Source organism: Mesoplodon densirostris, chromosome 7, assembly GCF_025265405.1.
Source record: "Mesoplodon densirostris isolate mMesDen1 chromosome 7, mMesDen1 primary haplotype, whole genome shotgun sequence".
Classification (NCBI taxonomy): Eukaryota; Metazoa; Chordata; class Mammalia; order Artiodactyla; family Ziphiidae; genus Mesoplodon; species Mesoplodon densirostris.
Window position 1 is genome coordinate 55411026 of NC_082667.1, and position 16718 is coordinate 55427743.

Genomic DNA, 16718 nt, shown 5'->3' on the forward strand with positions numbered 1-16718 from the left:
AGAAAGTGAAAGTAAGAAAGGAGGGAGGGAGGGAGGGAGGAAAGAAAAGAAGAAAGAAAGACGGGAGGGAGGGTGGAAGGAAAGAAAAAGAAAGAGTGAAAGTACGAAAGAAGGGAGGGAGGGAGGGAGGAAAGAAAGGAAGAAAGAAAGACAGGAGGGAGGGAGGGAGGAAGGAAAGAAAGAAAAGAAAGAAAGAAAGGGGTAGAGGGAGGGAGGGAGGAAGGAAAGTTAGGAAAAAAGAAAAAGTGAAGATAAAGCAAAATAGAATAAAGTATAAAATATCGTAGCATTATTAAAAATAAAAAAGTAATTATTGAAAAAAAAATGGACGGATAGAACCTGGGACCTATGGTGGAAGCAAAGCTATACAGAGAAAATCTCACACAGAAGCATACACATACACATTCACAAAAAGAGAACAGGGGGAAAAAAATCGAAAATCTTGCTCTCAAAGTCCACCTCCTCAATTTGGGATAAATCATTGTAAAAAGAGGAAAAGGGGAAAAAGTCTGAAATCTTGCTCTCAAAGTCCACCTCCTTAATTTGGGATAATTCGTTGTAAAAAAAGGAAAAGGGGAAAAAATCTTAAATCTTGTCCTCAAAGTCCACCTCCTCAATTTGGGATGACTCGCTGTCCATTCATGCACTCCACAGACGCAGGGCACATCAAGCGGACCGTGGAGCTTTAATCCGCTGCCTCCGAGGCTGCACAGAGGGATTTCCCTGTCTCTGCTCTCACAGCTCCCGGGTCTCAGCCTTGGACCTGGCCCCGCCTCTGCGCGTAGGTCGCCAGACGGCGTCCGGCGTCCGTACTTCGCTCAGACTGGACGGGTTTAAAGGAGCCGCTGATCCGGGGGCTCTGGCTCATTCAGGCCGAGGGGAGGGAGGGGCACGCAGTGCGGGGCGGGCCTGCGGTGGCAGAGGCCGGCGTGACGTTGCACCAGCCCGAGGCGCTCTGTGCGCTTTCCCGGGGAAGCCGTCCCTGGGTCCCGGGACCCCGGCAGTGGTGGGCTGCACGGGCTCCCCGGAAGGGTGGGTGGACAGTGACCTGCACTCGCACACAGGCCTTGTGGCGGCGGCAGCAGCAGCCCCAGCGTCCCACGCCCGTCTCCGCGGTCCGCGCCTTTAGCCGCGGCTCGCGCCCGTCTCTGGAGCTTCTTTAAGCAGCGCTCCTTAATGCCCTCTCCTCGCGCACCAGGAAACAAAAGGGAAGAGTCTCTTGCCTCTTCGGCAGCTCCAGACTTTTTCCCCGGACTCCCTCCCGGATAGCCGTGGCGCACCAACCCCTTCAGGCTCTCTTCCTGCCGCCAGCCCCAGTCCTCTCCCTGCGCTCCGACCGAAACCCGATACCCGAGCCTCAGCTCCCAGCCCCGCCCGCCCTGGCGGCCGAGCAGACAAGCCTCTCGGTCTGGTGAGTGCCAGTCGGCACCGATCCTCTGTGCGGGAATCTCTCTGCTTTGCCCTCCGCACCCCTGTTGCTGTGCTCTCCTCGGCTACTCCGAACCTTTCCCCCTCCGCCACCTGCAGTCTCCGCCCTTGAAGGGGCTTCTAGTGTGTGGAAGCCTTTCCTCCTTCACGGCTCCCTCCCACTGGTGCAGATCCCGTCCCTATCCTTTTGTCTCTGTTTATTCTTCTTTCTTTTGCCCTACCCAGGTATGTGGGGAGTTTCTTGCCTTTTGGGGGGTCTGAGGTCTTCTGTCAGCGTTCAGTAGGTGTTCTGTAGGAGTTACTCCACGTGTAGATGAATTTCTGATGTATCTGTGGGGAGGAAGGTGATCTCCGCGTCTTACTCTTCCGCCATCTTCCTCCGGCCCCTCCTCCTCTTAAATCTTAATCAGGTTGTTTATTAGAATTTTAAAAGAAGCTTTCTGTGCTTTCTTCCCTTGACATTACCTCATTGAGGTCTGCTTGGTTTCCTTTACAGCTCCTTATCATCCTTATAACATCTAATAATTTTTCATTGTCTTTGAATACTTATAAGTGAAAGTTTAGACTAGTTTAAATTGGTAACTGGTATAGGCTTCCCCAACAGTTATAGGTCAATGTGTTTGGTTTCCCCTAGTGGGCCTCACTCTTACATTGAAAGTGGGGGTTCTTAGTGCTAGAGGCCTACTTCATGTACGTACCATGTAGGTGAGGCTATCTACTCTGTTTGGGGGTGGGGAAGAGTCCCCAAATCTTTTTGTATTTTACTGCTTGGAAATTCTCCAAGTTGGTTGTATGTGAGTAAGCCAAAAAAGGTGCTACTTGGCCAAATTGCTTTCATTTCAGTCTCTGCTTAGCTGGAGTTCTCCCTTCCAGCCCTCTCATCCTAGGTGGTCTTCGGTTGGTTAACCTCACCAGCAAATTTCAGTTCCACTTCTAGTAGTTTGTCAGAGTTAAGAAAGTTTCAAGTGCTACCTTCTTTTTAGGAAAATAATTCAAATTAATGTTGTTTGTAGAGTACATTTCCATCTGCCATTTATCATTTATTTATCCATTCAACAAATATTTATTGCATAGCTGCTTGTGTCAGGAAATACATGATGAATGATACAGAGTCCCTACTCTCATGGAGCTTACAGTTTAGTAGAAAAACTTGACTCAGTTATTAAGAACCTTGATACCATTCTCTCACATGTTTTTATATAAGGAAAGAGTATTTGTTTTTTCTCACTGGAACTTTACTCCTTCAATTAATAATATATTAATGAAAATGAGTGGAACATTCCCTGCAGAAATTATAAGAAATAAAATGCACAAAGATCAAAGGAAAAATCTGTTGTGTGATTAGTAAATTATATTGGCCTGGCATGTTGCCTGACTTATATAGGTATACATTTAAGTTTTGTTTTTTTTTTTGTGTGTGTGGTATGCGGGCCTCTCACTGCTGTGGCCTCTCCCGTTGCGGAGCACAGGCTCTGGACGCACAGGCCCAGCGGCCATGGCCCACGGGCCCAGCCGCTCTGTGGCATGTGGGATTCTCCCAGACCGGGCCACGAACCCGTGTCCCCTGCATCGGCAGGCGGGCCCTCAACCACTGTGCCACCAGGGAAGCCCTACATTTAAGTTTTTACAGAAATGAAATACTCTAAGTACTACAGGACCAAAGAAGCCAAGATAGAGAAGAAAGCATATAGTCTGTGTCTGTTTGCAAAGTAGTAACAAAACTTTTTCCCCTTCTGCATGAGAATTTGACCTTTGGTTTCCAGATCTATTCCCTGGAAAGCTGATTGCATCAACTCTATTACTAGGTGACACTGCTATGGTAAAAATGATCTCTGAGAAAATTACATGTAGACTAGAAGGAACTATCAGTGAACTATAATTACCTAATGCAGACACCATAGCTTTGGGCTTCATTGAATGCAGTGATTCTTGTAACTGAGCATATCCCTGTGGGGACCCTGGAAGGTATGCCTTTGGATTACTTCAAGAGATATTAGCACCTATGGAGCATGAGGCTTCTAAGTGAAGATGGTCTCCACATTTGCCTGATGTAGATCTCATCTCCTTGAACCTGAGCTGTCAGTGGCAAGGTCAGAGCTCCCAGACAGCGATGTAGATGGATGAATGGGCTGCTGCAAGGACTCCTGCAGAGGAGGAATATGACATTGCACTGCCTGTAAGCTGTGCTCCTGTCCTATATCGTTACTGAATCTGGTGCCAAGTGTGGCCTGTGATAGTCTTTGATTTTGAATGTACATTGAGCCTAATGGGCACTGCAGTGTTTTAATTAGGTCTTGGGATCCTGGCAAATATTCCCCCCTAGGTTCATTAAGAGTCCTCTATTTCCCTTACAGATAATTTTTATAGTATAATATGCTCATCATCTTTTCTTGTGGGCTCAGGTTTCTGGAACTTTGGTCTTTACTCCTCAGTTCTCAGATTTCATAAGCAAATTACATGGGTTTTTGTTTGTTTTGTTTTGTTGTTTTTTCTTTTCTACAGAGTTGACCCCTTATTTGGGATGTGTGAAAAATTTTTACAGGAAGTGGACTTTTTTCAGAGGTAAGTATTTCATCACCTTCTAGCTCATTAAATCTTGGTTATGTAGAGATCATACTTACAGGGAAACAAAAGCAATCACAAGCCAGAATCTTTGGTTTAGCCCATGCAGCCAAGCTATTATGATACATGCAGTGTGCCCTAATTTGTATACAGGTGGCTCTCAGTATCCATGGGTTCTGCATTCATGGATATGGAGGGTTCGACTGTATTATTCCATTTTATATAAAGGACTTGAGCATCCATGGATTTTGGTATTTGCAAGGGGTCCTGGAACCAATCCACCACAGATACTGAGAGATAACTGTATTTTCTTTACTGCTATATAAACCAGTAAAGTTAGCTAAACATACAACATAATAAAAACATCAGGAATTTTTTTGATTCAGCACTCAGCTTGGCCAGAAAAAGACAAATATTATGTGGGAAAACTCAAACTCTTGTTGAAAAATTACAACTTGTCTATTTTTTTTCACCATGGTTCTTAAACTTGCATATTTCTCTCTAATCTACAAAAATTGTTCCATCATTCTATAGGTAGCTTTTATTTTGTAGCATAGATATGTTTTCTCAGGATTCATTATGAAGTAAATCAGCTAAAACAGATGCAGTCGATGAGTGGAAGGCTTGGTGAAACAGTGGGGGTCAAGGTAGTGACCTCGACTGTGACCTGTGGTATGCTGGCAATACAATACTGGGAAGAAGGCATTTATAGGATTTTAAAATCTAATATTTATTAAGTCTAATATTTCATTTTTTCACTCCTTTTTTCTACCCCCATGGACTTTACCAAACCTGACTCTACAGGTTTGTATGACTCTACACTTTTCAGGCTTTTTTCATTTGGGTGGTGATGGCTTCCTATAGGGCTGAGTTGCAATACCTCTCTTCACCAATAGGAGTTGCTCTCTAGTAAATGATGCAATCTAGCCTGACTCTTTAGATCCTGACTTCAAATCTCTATGAAGTCCATGCCTTACTTTTGGTTTTAGATTTTTTTTTTAATTGAAGTATAGTTGGTTTACAATGTTGTATATGTTTCTGGTGTACAGCAAACTGATTTAGTTAGACATGGTTTTAGATTCTTTAAGGTGGAGAGTCTGTTTTTGAACAGTTGGGTTGGAGAGATTTTTGGAAAGATGACAGCTCTGATTTGCCACAGATGAGGATCTGTTGTTAAGAGCTGCACATTCTTTCTTAATTCAGCCTCTGAGTCCCTGTACTGATATCACCCCTCAGTGAAATTTTGACTATCTCTTTCTACAAAGCAGAGTACTGTGGAATCATTCAGAGCTGGGAGTAAGTTACTTAACTTTTTTTAAGCCTCAGTACAACATTATCCTCTCTGAATCTCAATGTTCCTATCAGTGTTGCTCCATTAAGACAGGCTTTTTCTTCTCTTTTGCTCAGCGTAATGTCTCCAGTGTCTAGAGTAGTACTTGGTAAGGCCTAAAGACATATTTGTTATATTAATTAATGAATCTGTAATACGACAATAATAATTCTAACAATGCACAGGATTACTGGGAGGATTAAATAAGATAGTGTAAAACACTTAAGAGGATGCCTGGCATATATAGGTATTTAATAAGCAAGGCTATTATGATGGTCGTGTCACTACAGCATAATTACATAGGTGCATGGCTTTCCTCGGTAACCATGAACTCCTCCAGTTCATCACTTTTCCTACTTCAGGGCTTGCCAGAAGTTTGGGGCTCAGCCTGTGGTGAATGAATGCATAGTTGCTTCCGTTTGTTCCTTCAGGTGTTTCATCGCTGATTTGCCCCACCTGCAGGACAGCTTTGTGGACAAACTTCTTGACCTCATGCCCCGACTCATGACATCCAAACCTGCAGAAGTGGTCAAAATTCTACATACCATGCTGCGGCAGAGTACCTTCCTACACCTCCCCCTTCCAGAGCAGGTCAGTGTCTGTGTCATACCCCTTCAGGTGAAATCCATCCAGAGAGCATCCAAAACTGCTCATCTTGGTGATCTTCTTTGAGCAGTGAAGGGGCTGGGTTAGGGCCTTTCCTCTGATTGACTAACATATGTCCACCCATTAGATAGGGAGACAGAAAGGCAAGGATCATGTTTTGTTACCCAGAGATGACCTGGCTTTAGAATCGTATTTTCTTCTTGCTTACAGATCCACAAAGCCTCAGCCACTATTATTGAGCCAGCAGGCGAGTCAGACAACCCTTTGCGGTTTACATCTGGGTTGGTGGTGGCCCTGGATGTCGATGCAACCCTGGAACATGTGCAGGATCCTCAGAGCACTGTGAAGGTCCAGGTCTGTCAGGTTTTGGTTCCCATGGAGCTTCTAAACTGACTTTGTGTTGGAACTTTTAACTTTAGCACCCCTGTAATCTCTACCTGAGGGACAGAAACTGGGGAGAGAGAAGAGATAAGTTTTTATGGACAAGAGCCTGGGTGTGAATCCCAGCTCTACTGCTGAGTATGGTCTGGAGGAAGTTACTTTAAACTCTGAACCTTAGATTCTGCAACTGACAAATAGGAATAGTTGACATTGAAATGAAGTGATGTGTATAAAGTTCCTGGTCCCCAGTAAGGGTTCACCAAATGACAGGGCCGCTTCTATTCTTATAATGTGAAGTTAAGACTTGGTATTTTCAGGGCTATAAGCAAACTGTAATAAGTTCTTTTCCGGTTATGGGTGGGTCAGCTTGGTGAATACAGTTTATGGGTGGGAAAAAGCAGTCACTAGGGAGTATTCTTTCCAAGTTAGATAGATGTACTAGAGAGACAGGAGAGATGCAGTATAGACACTAAACAATTTAACAGTCTGTAGTTAAGCCCCACTAAGAGTCCTACCCATTTACACCCCCTCCCTCCCTCCCTCCCTCCCTTCCATGCATCCATGCTTACTCTACTACACATGCTAAGTGCTAGGCAAACGTGTCAGAATTCGTGCCCTGAGGATGCTTAGTTTCAGTGAGAGACAGACAAGTGGACAGGAAGTTGTAAAACAGAAGTTCAGTCATCAGTTCAGACAGGCACAGGATGAATTACGAATGTTATGGCCTCTTCTTAAATCCTGATTGCTCACACAACATAGATCTCACTTTGGGAGCCACTTGCAACACTACCTCCTGAGATGAGACCTAACTTGTTAAATAAGCTGACCTATTCTCAAGACTGAGAGACTGGGACTTCCCTGGTGGTGCAGCGGATAAGACTCCGCGCTCCCAATGCAGGGGGCCCGGGTTTGATCCCTGGTCAGGGAACTAGATCCCACATGCATGCCGCAACTAAGAGTTCGCGTGCCTCAACTAGGGAGCCCGCATGCCGCAACCAGGGAGCCCACCTGCTGCAACTAAGTGTTACTGAGTTCAAACTCGCTCTGCTCACTGCACTATAGGCCAGTGAATTGGGAGATGAGGTGTTGAGGCAAGGAATACGACTTTATTCGGAAAGCCGGCAGACCAAGAAGATGGCAGACCAAGAAGATGGCAGACTAGTGTCACCGAAAAACCATCTTATCTGGGTTTGGCTGCCAGTTTCTTTTATAGAACAGAGAGGGGGAGGAGATGAGGAAGTAAAGTAAAAAGGCCCTAAGTTTTGCAAATGTCCCCTGGAATGGCTAGCCTCAGGGAGGGGATGTGTTAATTTCTTCTTTCTTGCAGCCATCCACAGGTGGACAGGGTCTGGATGCTTCCCCCAACAAAGGCACTTTGGTTTAACATTCAGGCAGAGGGACAGGGTTCCCCGAGGCAGGCCATTATGTATAGACAGTATCCTTTTAGTGAACAAGAGCAGGAAAGCAAAGGTTAAAGCAAAAGAAACAGGTCCAACATGTAGCCAGATTTGGCCCTTCTCTGTTACATAAGGAGCACACGTAATGCAACTAAGGAGCCTGCGAGTCGCAACTAAGGAACCCGCCTGCCGCAACTAAGACCCAGCAAAACCAACCAACCAACCAACAAAATAAAGAAAATAAAGATTAAAAAAAAAAAAAAGACTAAGAGACTGCTTCAGTGAGATAATGGACCGATCTACCGACTTAGCTTATGGATTTTGAAGCTTCTTAGAAGTTTCGAAGGCAGGAATGAAGGGGAACGTAATGCACCACCCCAAAATAAGCCTTTTTGGCCTAAGGATTATTTTGGGATGATTATTTTTGAGAGGCTATAGACTGGAAACAGAGTAGAATTGCTCTTTTGTGAGGGAAATTTACATTTATAAGGGAAATCTCCATTTGTAAGGTATCTGCCTCTCAGTACCAGAAAGGGAAGCGAGATTAAATCTCTAGAAACTCATCAGTGAAAACTATGCCAACTTAAATTTGCATAACACTCGTACCCTTGATTACTGTGTTTGACCTGATAACGTCCCATAACAGGCTCCCTTCCTCTTCAACATCTTTCTTTTGTTTTTAGCTGAATATGGTATTTAAGGTGATGGCTTGGTTAGTTTCAGGGAGTTACTCAGTTTTCCTAGGTCTCTTCTTTATATAGAGGAGACATATTTGTTACTAACTTCTATTTGTTTTTCTCCTGTTAATCTGCCTTTTATTATAGCAGGGTCTCAGCCAAGAACCTAGAAGGGTAGAGGGGAAATTAATATTTCTCCCCTACAGGGTTATTTCCAATTTTGGCTACTATAAAAACATTCTTCAATATACTTAAAAAATATATATATATATACACACACACACATATGTATATATACATATGTGTATATATACATGTATGTGTGTGTGTGTGTATATATATATATATATATATATATATAAATTATAAAGAATACTATGGAGAAGCCCTTAATTTGTAGAGTGTGACTAAGGAAGAGAAAGACTTTGTGGAGATACTGTTACATGGATGAGATAAATGATGATTAAGAGCAAAGGATAGAGGTATTCCAAGCAGAAGGAATATGAATAAAAGTTAGGGATGCAAGCACCTGCAGTAGGTACAGAAAAATAGCCTGGAGCAGGCAGGGTCGGCTTCCTGGAAGAGAGTAAGGATGAATCAGGCCCTGAAGACGGTTAATATTTGCCTATGGTGACAGTAGAGGGAAAAAATCTTCTGGCTTCCCCGCAGGAATTCTTATAAATCATGAGACCTACAGAGAACTAACTCTGAGCTGCAGTTTTACTAGGCGGCAGTTTTTTGTTTGTTGGTTTGTTTTCCCCTGTCTACCGAAAAAAAATGCACAACCTAGAATTTGAGAGTTACATATTTTTTTCGGCAGACATTCTTAGATTGCAGGTATAGATTGTCGCAAGCCTGGGAGACAGCATCTCAGATAAATGCTGAGAAAACTGTTCCGAAGAGGAAGGGGGAAACCAGGATATATAGGAGTTTTTGCAACAACACCAGGTAGCCGGAACAAAAGACTACTGTTAATAAAAGAAAACTAGATATCTCAAGTTAAGGGATTTAGCACTTTTCTACATAAGGGAAGATGCAAGAGTCTGGACTCATTGAAATTCCTTTGATATGCACCTCAGCTCTCTGGGGCCAGTATCCTGTGTTTCCTCTTCCTGAGTTTCCTCAAGCTGCACCATTCGGGGTGGCTGCAGTCTGATGACTGCAGTCATTCCTTGTTTCCTTCCTGAGTTCCCTCAGGGCTTACCACTGGAGGGTGGCTGCGGTTGCTGATGGCCAGAAATCCTTTGTTTACTGATGTGGTGGGCAGTGTTTTATTTCTCAGCCCCAATGTTAGTGGTTCTCCACTCTAGCTGCACTTTAGAATTATACAGAAAGTGTTAAAAAGTACTGATGCACGGGGCCTCAGCCTACAACCAGTTAAATCAGGATCCTGAGAGTAGGGCCCATGACTACCAGTATTTTTTATTTAAGAGCTCATAGGTGATTCTAGTGTGCAGCCAGGGTTGAGAACCCCTGTTTCACATTGTCCCTGGAAAAAGTTCGCTGACCAATTGAGCATAAATGAGATTGCAGGTATAGATTATTTAAGGATCACCTGCTACATTCTACTGAAAGCTCACCTTCAGAGTAGCTCTACTACATGCATGGCCAGACTGTTTGGATACCTCTGCAGGCTGGGAGATGGGGAACTAACTCGCTGCTTAGTCATGGGACAGCTCTGACCGTAGGAAAGCATTGTCCAGTTCAGCTACCATGCCCCAACACTTCCGGACAGATGAGATTATGGGGCAGGTGGGCTGAGACATGCCTCCCGAGAGTTTCAAAGTTGAAAGACCTATGTGGTCCCTACTTTACCCCTATCAGTGTATTCCTATAGCCCAGGACCTATGTGTTTCTAGGATATGCTTCATTTGTTCATTTAGCTCATTTGTACACTGTGCAGTATATAATAATAGGCCCCCTACACAGATAGCTGTGAGGTCCCCCTGGGTGTTGAGGAGAGCTCTTTGGCAGCTTGTAAGATTTGAAGAACTGGCCAGTGATTTGAGCACTGAGCACTGTCTCTGTAGAAAGAGATAGATAAGCAGCTTCCTAGCTGCTTATGATCTAGTGGAGAGTTACAGAATTATTCTTTTTTTTTTTTTTTTTTTTTTCTTTTTGCGGTATGTGGGCCTCTCACTGTTGTGGCCTCTCCCGTTGCGGAGCACAGGCTCCGGATGCGCAGGCCCAGCGGCCATGGCTCACGGGCCCAGCCGCTCCGCGGCATATGGGATCCTCCCAGACCGGGGCACGAACCCGTATCCCCTGCATCGGCAGGCGGACTCTTAACCACTTGCGCCACCAGGGAGGCCCCAGAATTATTCTTAATCCTTGGTAGTTGGTGATGGATCCTGGGCTATAATATGATTTGGAGCCAGAGGAAGGAGAGTCATCCTGATGGGGGTGTCTGAGAAGGCTTTTCACATCAGATTTAATATTTTAACCTATCCGTGTACTTAATAGAGGCACTTTATTCCTGTCACTCATTCACCATGAATCCAGGAAACATTTATCACATACTGCTTTGTACTGGGGAGGGGGTAGAGAGATTTCGACAGTGTTGTCCTCCCCTCCAGGAGCAGTTTCGTATGAAGGATAGTGTCTTCCTTTCCTCCTGTTTCGGGGTTCACAGCAGATGTCACCAGCAATTCTGTTAAAAGCTCATGGCTTTTCTGCCTGTTTCTCATTTCTGTCACCTCTTAGGTCTCATATCCAGATGGCCAAGCTCAGATGATCCACCCTAAGCCGGCAGACTTTCGGAATCCCGGCCCAGGGCGGCACCGGCTTATCACTCAGGTGTACCTCTCCCACACTGCCTGGACAGGTAAGGAGTCAGTAGGCCAAGGCATTTGTTTTTTTGTAGTTTGAAAAATACGTGATTGAACCGGGCCTGCTGAGGGTTGAACGTGATTTCTTAAGGAGCTTGAAAGCTCAAACTGGGTACATTTAGACTAATTTGCTGCATTGCTTTGATTATACACAGCACAAGATTTTTTCAAAAGATGAAAAGGAGATTACAGTAGAATGGAGTCTCATTGAAAGAACCGTGGGCTGGACACCAGGAGACTATTTTCTTATCCTAACACTGCCACTGACTTGCTGTGTACACTTGGACAAGCTACTCTCCCTTCTGAATCTGTTTCCTCACCTTTCAAGTTAAGATAACAATTCTTTACTACTTAATTCTGAGGGCTACTCTGTCTGGAAATTAAACAGTTTTCTATTTCTTACCAGAAATTTAAAATCACTCTTTTTTGTATATGAACAATTCAGTTCATTCCCCCAGAACAAGTAAAATGACAACTGTTCTTGCCTTCCCTTCCCACATGGGCTGGTTTGTGCAGTAATGCAAAGTAAGGTGATCTATTCCTATTTTACCCTCCCATACAACAACTGAGGAGAACCTTGATAATTTGAGAAAAGACATGGAGGTTACATAAGTATTTTTCTTTCATTTGTAAAGAATAAAACGAGAGACTACAAGTACAATGACATTACACTTCCAAAGCCTGTAAGGCTGCTTTGGAAACTCAGTCTGCAGGACCTAAAATGTGGGAGAGAATTGGCCTCGGTGGTGTTGCCTAAATCATTGAAGGTGATTCAGAAGCATGGTTGTTACTGGAGAAGGTGTTCAATACCACCAAATTTGGTTTGTTTTAGAAATAGGTGGATGCCTTCTGGAATTTTCTTTCACTGTATTTTTGAATGCATGAGTAACTGTTTATTGCCATTATTAATGGTCTTCCTCTGTCAAGGGTGTTAGGCGGGTACAGATGACTTTATACAGTTTTCACAAAGAGGAAGTGGTGCTGCTGAGTGTCGGGGCAGCCCCTTTGGGGGTCCAGCGGGCCTGGCAAAATTGAGGGAGCAGATCCAGCAATGCTCCTACAGAAAATCCGCCTCCCTGAGTGTCCCTCAATCCATATCCTTGCTGCCTGGAATGTTCTTCTGCACTGTTTGCAACAGTGCAAGTCCACAGAAACGTAGAGTTCCTTATTTTAATCTCCTGTGGTGAAGGGATCCTAGATAATGGGGAAAGAAATGCTGTGGGACAGCGTTGTTTTGCAGGGTTAAGACTGAGGGAAGGGCTTCCCTGGTGGCGCAGTGGTTGAGAGTCCGCCTGCTGATGCAGGGGACACAGGTTCGTGCCCCGGTCTGGGAAGATCCCACATGCCGCGGAGCGGCTGGGCCCGTGAGCCATGGCCGCTGAGCCTGCGCATCCATCCGGAGCCTGTGCTCCGCAATGGGAGAGGCCACAACAGTGAGAGGCCCGCGTACCGGGAAAAAAAAAAAAAAAAAAAAAAGACTGAGGGAAGCAAAACAAGCATGTTAGAGCTCAGAAGAGCTTGAAAGGTTTTGAGGGGCATATTGACTTGCCCCTGATCACACAGCAGGTCATTGCCTGAACCAGGCCTACAATTCGGGCTTTCCTGAGCCTGAAGAATTATAATTCATCCAGGATCACCTCCTCTGAGAGGTTGCTACCTAGTCACAATTAAAATATCTATTTTAATTCTCTGCTCATCATTTATTAGTGTCAGATGTTTTCTCATTTGCTTATTGACTTTCTCTCCAATTAGAATGTAGGCTCCTTGAGAACAGGGAACTTGCTCATCATCTTTAACCTCTGTGTCCCGAGTGCCTGACATGGAGTAGGTGCTCAACAAATAATGAAAACTGAATATAGGATTTTAAATTTGCAATTAAAATTCATTTAATTCTTAGACAACTTTGTGGTGGGAATTAGTATTCTGCTCTTAATTTTGTAGATGCATAAGTGGAGGCCCATGTAGCTGAATAGTAATGGCACTGAGGCTGGCACACAGATTTCCTAACTCCTAAATCCCCTGTTTTTTTCACTCTACCATCCTCCCATCTGACCTGGGACACTAAAGGGAAATGTGTTCTCATTCTGAAGGTGCCAGCACTTCTTTCTCCTAATCTAGGAGATGGTGCCTGGTATTGGTAAGGGGTCCTCCATCTCGTCCCTCAGCTCCCTACCAAGGGCCTCTCCTTTGGGAGACAGAATGCTGCCAGGTCACAAGGTTTGAGTCACATAGACGAGTTTCCAAATTCTGCCTTACTTGCTGTGTGATCCTGAGAAAGTTATTTAACCTCTCTATCTCATTTTCCTTTAAGATTGGAGTAATAATATATACCTCATAAAGACATATTCTTCGAAGCATGATAAATGGGTTGCATGATTTGTCCCAGATGATCTTTTGTCTCTTTTTCCCACTGTCTTTTCCCTCTTGTTTCTTCTCCCTGCTCCCTTCCGCTGCTGGCAGTGGCTTGAATTGCCACTCTTCCCACGTGCTGGGGAGAAAAGGCATAATGACCAGATGGTGTTTAGTCCTCTGACCTGGGTTTAGTCCTCTGACCTTACCAGTATTTGGCTCCTGAAAGTGCTGGGAGAGCCAGGGCTAGATTGTGGTTTAGGGGTTGGCAATAGCCATCTAGGACAAGAAAGGAGAGCGTAGTGGGAGAGCTGATACTGGAGCCTAGTACCAGAAAGCAGTGCTAGTTTCATTACAGATACACTCCAGGCTGGTAAAAGGCCCCATGTGAAAAGGTGATGCTGAGGTTGCTCTCTGGGCTTGGCTAGGTTGCTCTGGTTGCCTGCCAGCCTTTCCCTTCCTGGAGGACAGCAATCTAGTCTGTATTCTGATCCCTAGGGGGAAGTCTGGAAGTAACCAGGAACACATCTGGGGAGGCATTGAGAAGTCCAGGGACCTCTGTCCTTGTTCATTTAGATCCATCCAGCCCTCATTCCTGCCCTGTAAACCTCTTAGCCTTGGGCTCATCTTTAATACTTGCACCTTTCATGAGATTACCCAGTCACACAAAATCAAGGAGGACACCCAAGCTAGTGGTGTTCTTGGCCTCTGCACTTGCCCTTAGGTTTTTCTGAAATCCTCTCCCCCTTCTTTATGGAAGCCACGTGGTGAATAGAAAGATTAGTTGCTTCAGTTTATGAACTGAGCTCAAATTCTGTCACTGGTGTGGATTTGGGTAGTTACTTAGAACCTCTCAGAGTCTCGGGACTTTTTTGGGATTGTGACAGTCTTTCTTTCATGGTGTGGCAGGGTAAGAACTCTTGGGGTTATGTGCTTGGCACAGAGCAGGTGTTCCATTCCAAAGCCTTCCTGAGCTCCCTCCTCAGTACTTCTTACGGACTCGAGTGTGCACTGTGCTCCAGTGCAACTGTCTCTGCCTCCTCAGCCAAACAGCAACTTGAGGGTGGTCTTATTTATTTTTGCTGGGGCCTGCCACATGAAGACACCAGATCAGTATTGTAATGTCATGTCACGAAAGAACGGAAGGTTCAGTGACATGGTTTTAGGTCCCTGAAATATATTCCTGTTCAGTAGTGAGAGTTTTCTGTCCGAACTATTTCCTAATGAAAGGCTTCCTCTCTGCTAATGCAGTAGAGTCCACTGTGCACATAGACCTCAGGCCTGAGATCAGCTATGCAGAAAGAGCATGATTATCTGGGTACAAGAATTGGCCACATGCATGTACTTTGTGACCCTCTGTCTTGAGGCTGGAGGGCCTCTGTGGAAGAGGCCTTTTTAGCTTGCTCTCTGAACATCTCAGCAGCATGGCTCTGAGCTGCGGGGAGCCCAAGAGACCGGAGGAGGTGGCAGTGGCAGAGAAGCAGCAGTACATATGCAGGCTTAGGAACAGCCTCACAAGACTCAGGCTGGAAAAGTGTTTTTGTATGCTGATGGGGGAAGGGAGGGATACAGACAGATGAAGAAATGTTCTTGAAACCCTACTGCTTCTTTGATATTGCTTTTACTTGACATTTCATCCCAATTCCTAGGCGTTGCCCCATTAAAGAGGATTTTTGTCTTTTTTTTCTAGAACCGTGCCAGGTGGAAGTGAGACTGCTGCTGGCCTACAACTCCAGTTCACGCATTCCAAAATCCCCCTGGATTGAGGGTGGTGAGATGTCATCCCAGGTGGAAACCAGCATCGAGGGCACCATCCCCTTCAGCAAGTCTGTAAAAGTTTACATAATGCCCAAACCCGCAAGGCGCTGAGTCACAAGTAGTCTTTACAGCTGTGGCCTAGAAGGCCCTTCTTGGGATCAGAGTGAGCCAGAAGCCTGGAGCATTTCACCTGGACATGGTCTATAGGCATAAGGAAGAACATGTGACCCTTATAGTCTCATCTGGTATCAAACATTGGATAAATTATTTTGCATTAAGAAAACAAAAACCTTCAAGTCTATCCCATCCCCCACCCCCTACCTCCCTAGCCTTGCCCCGGTAAAGTTGAGACACCAAGCTGTTCTAGTCCCTGGTCCTTAAAGAAATCTGTGTGGCTATAGGTTCAACATTTATACCACAGGCCTACATTCTTCAGGTGTGAAACAAAAAGATCCAATTTTCTAGCCCCTTCCAAAGAACCAGTTATTGGAGCCATAATCTTATTTCTTAAAGCAGTAGTCTGTTTGCCAGGGCGAACTCCAAAGCAGCTTTCACAGCTGTACTTTTTTACCACCGACAGTTCCTGAAGGGCCCTAGACTTTCGTTATCTTGCTGAGAGTCTCCTTCCTTAACTCAGGCAAAAGCTGGCCAAGGACTGAATGAACAGCTGAAGAATGAACCACTTTCATCCCTCAGGGAAATTCTTGATCTTGCCTGCCATTATCCTTAGAACAAAAATATGAGATAAGGGCCATATTTTACAAAAGAAACCAGGATTATGGGAAAGAGGGACCCAGTGTAAGAAAAAAAGTCATTTCCGGGCTTCCCTGGTGGCGCAGTGGTTGAGAGTCCGCCTGCCGATGCAGGGGACATGGGTTCGTGCCCCGGTCTGGGAAGATCCCACGTGCCGCGGAGCGGCTGGGCCCGTGAGCCATGGCCGCTGAGCCTGCGCGTCCAGAGCCTGTGCTCTGTAACGGGAGAGGCCACAACAGTGAGAGGCCCGCGTACCACAAAAAAAAAAAAAAAAAAGTCATTTCCCACTACTTCTCTGATGACTCCAGCGTTGGAGCTGCGTGTGAGCTGAAGGTGCAGCGGGGGTCTAAGAACAGTAAAGGCTCCAGAGATGTGAACCACGTGAGGGCCTGTGCTATGTTCTTTACCTGTCATTTTATCCTTGCAACAGCCAAGTGAGACTAAGAGGTTAAGTCACTGGTAGGAAAACTGTAATAACGCCTTTACTTGTTCAAATCCAAGATGATTCCAAAGGCCTGAGCTATACCATATGGAAAAGAACCTTCAGATTTTCTCTCTGTGCCTCAGTTTTTTCATCTATAAAACAGAGGTAATTATACCTTAAGTGTTGTTGAATGGGTTTAATTAAATAATGCTTGGCAAATCTGAA

At 44.9% G+C, this 16718-nt stretch overlaps 1 protein-coding gene across 3 annotated transcripts in view; it reads left to right on the top strand.

Moving 5' to 3' along the window:
* Positions 1–16718, top strand: part of INTS4 (integrator complex subunit 4) — a 123757-nt gene extending 107039 nt beyond the window's left edge. For all 3 annotated transcript variants that reach the window (XM_060105020.1, XM_060105023.1, XM_060105021.1), the window contains 5 exons: positions 3931–3990; positions 5752–5911; positions 6137–6280; positions 11085–11205; positions 15249–16718. In XM_060105020.1, coding sequence (XP_059961003.1) covers positions 3931–3990; positions 5752–5911; positions 6137–6280; positions 11085–11205; positions 15249–15427 — 664 coding nt within the window. In that variant the 3' untranslated portion in view covers positions 15428–16718. The remainder of the gene's footprint in view (positions 1–3930; positions 3991–5751; positions 5912–6136; positions 6281–11084; positions 11206–15248) is intronic.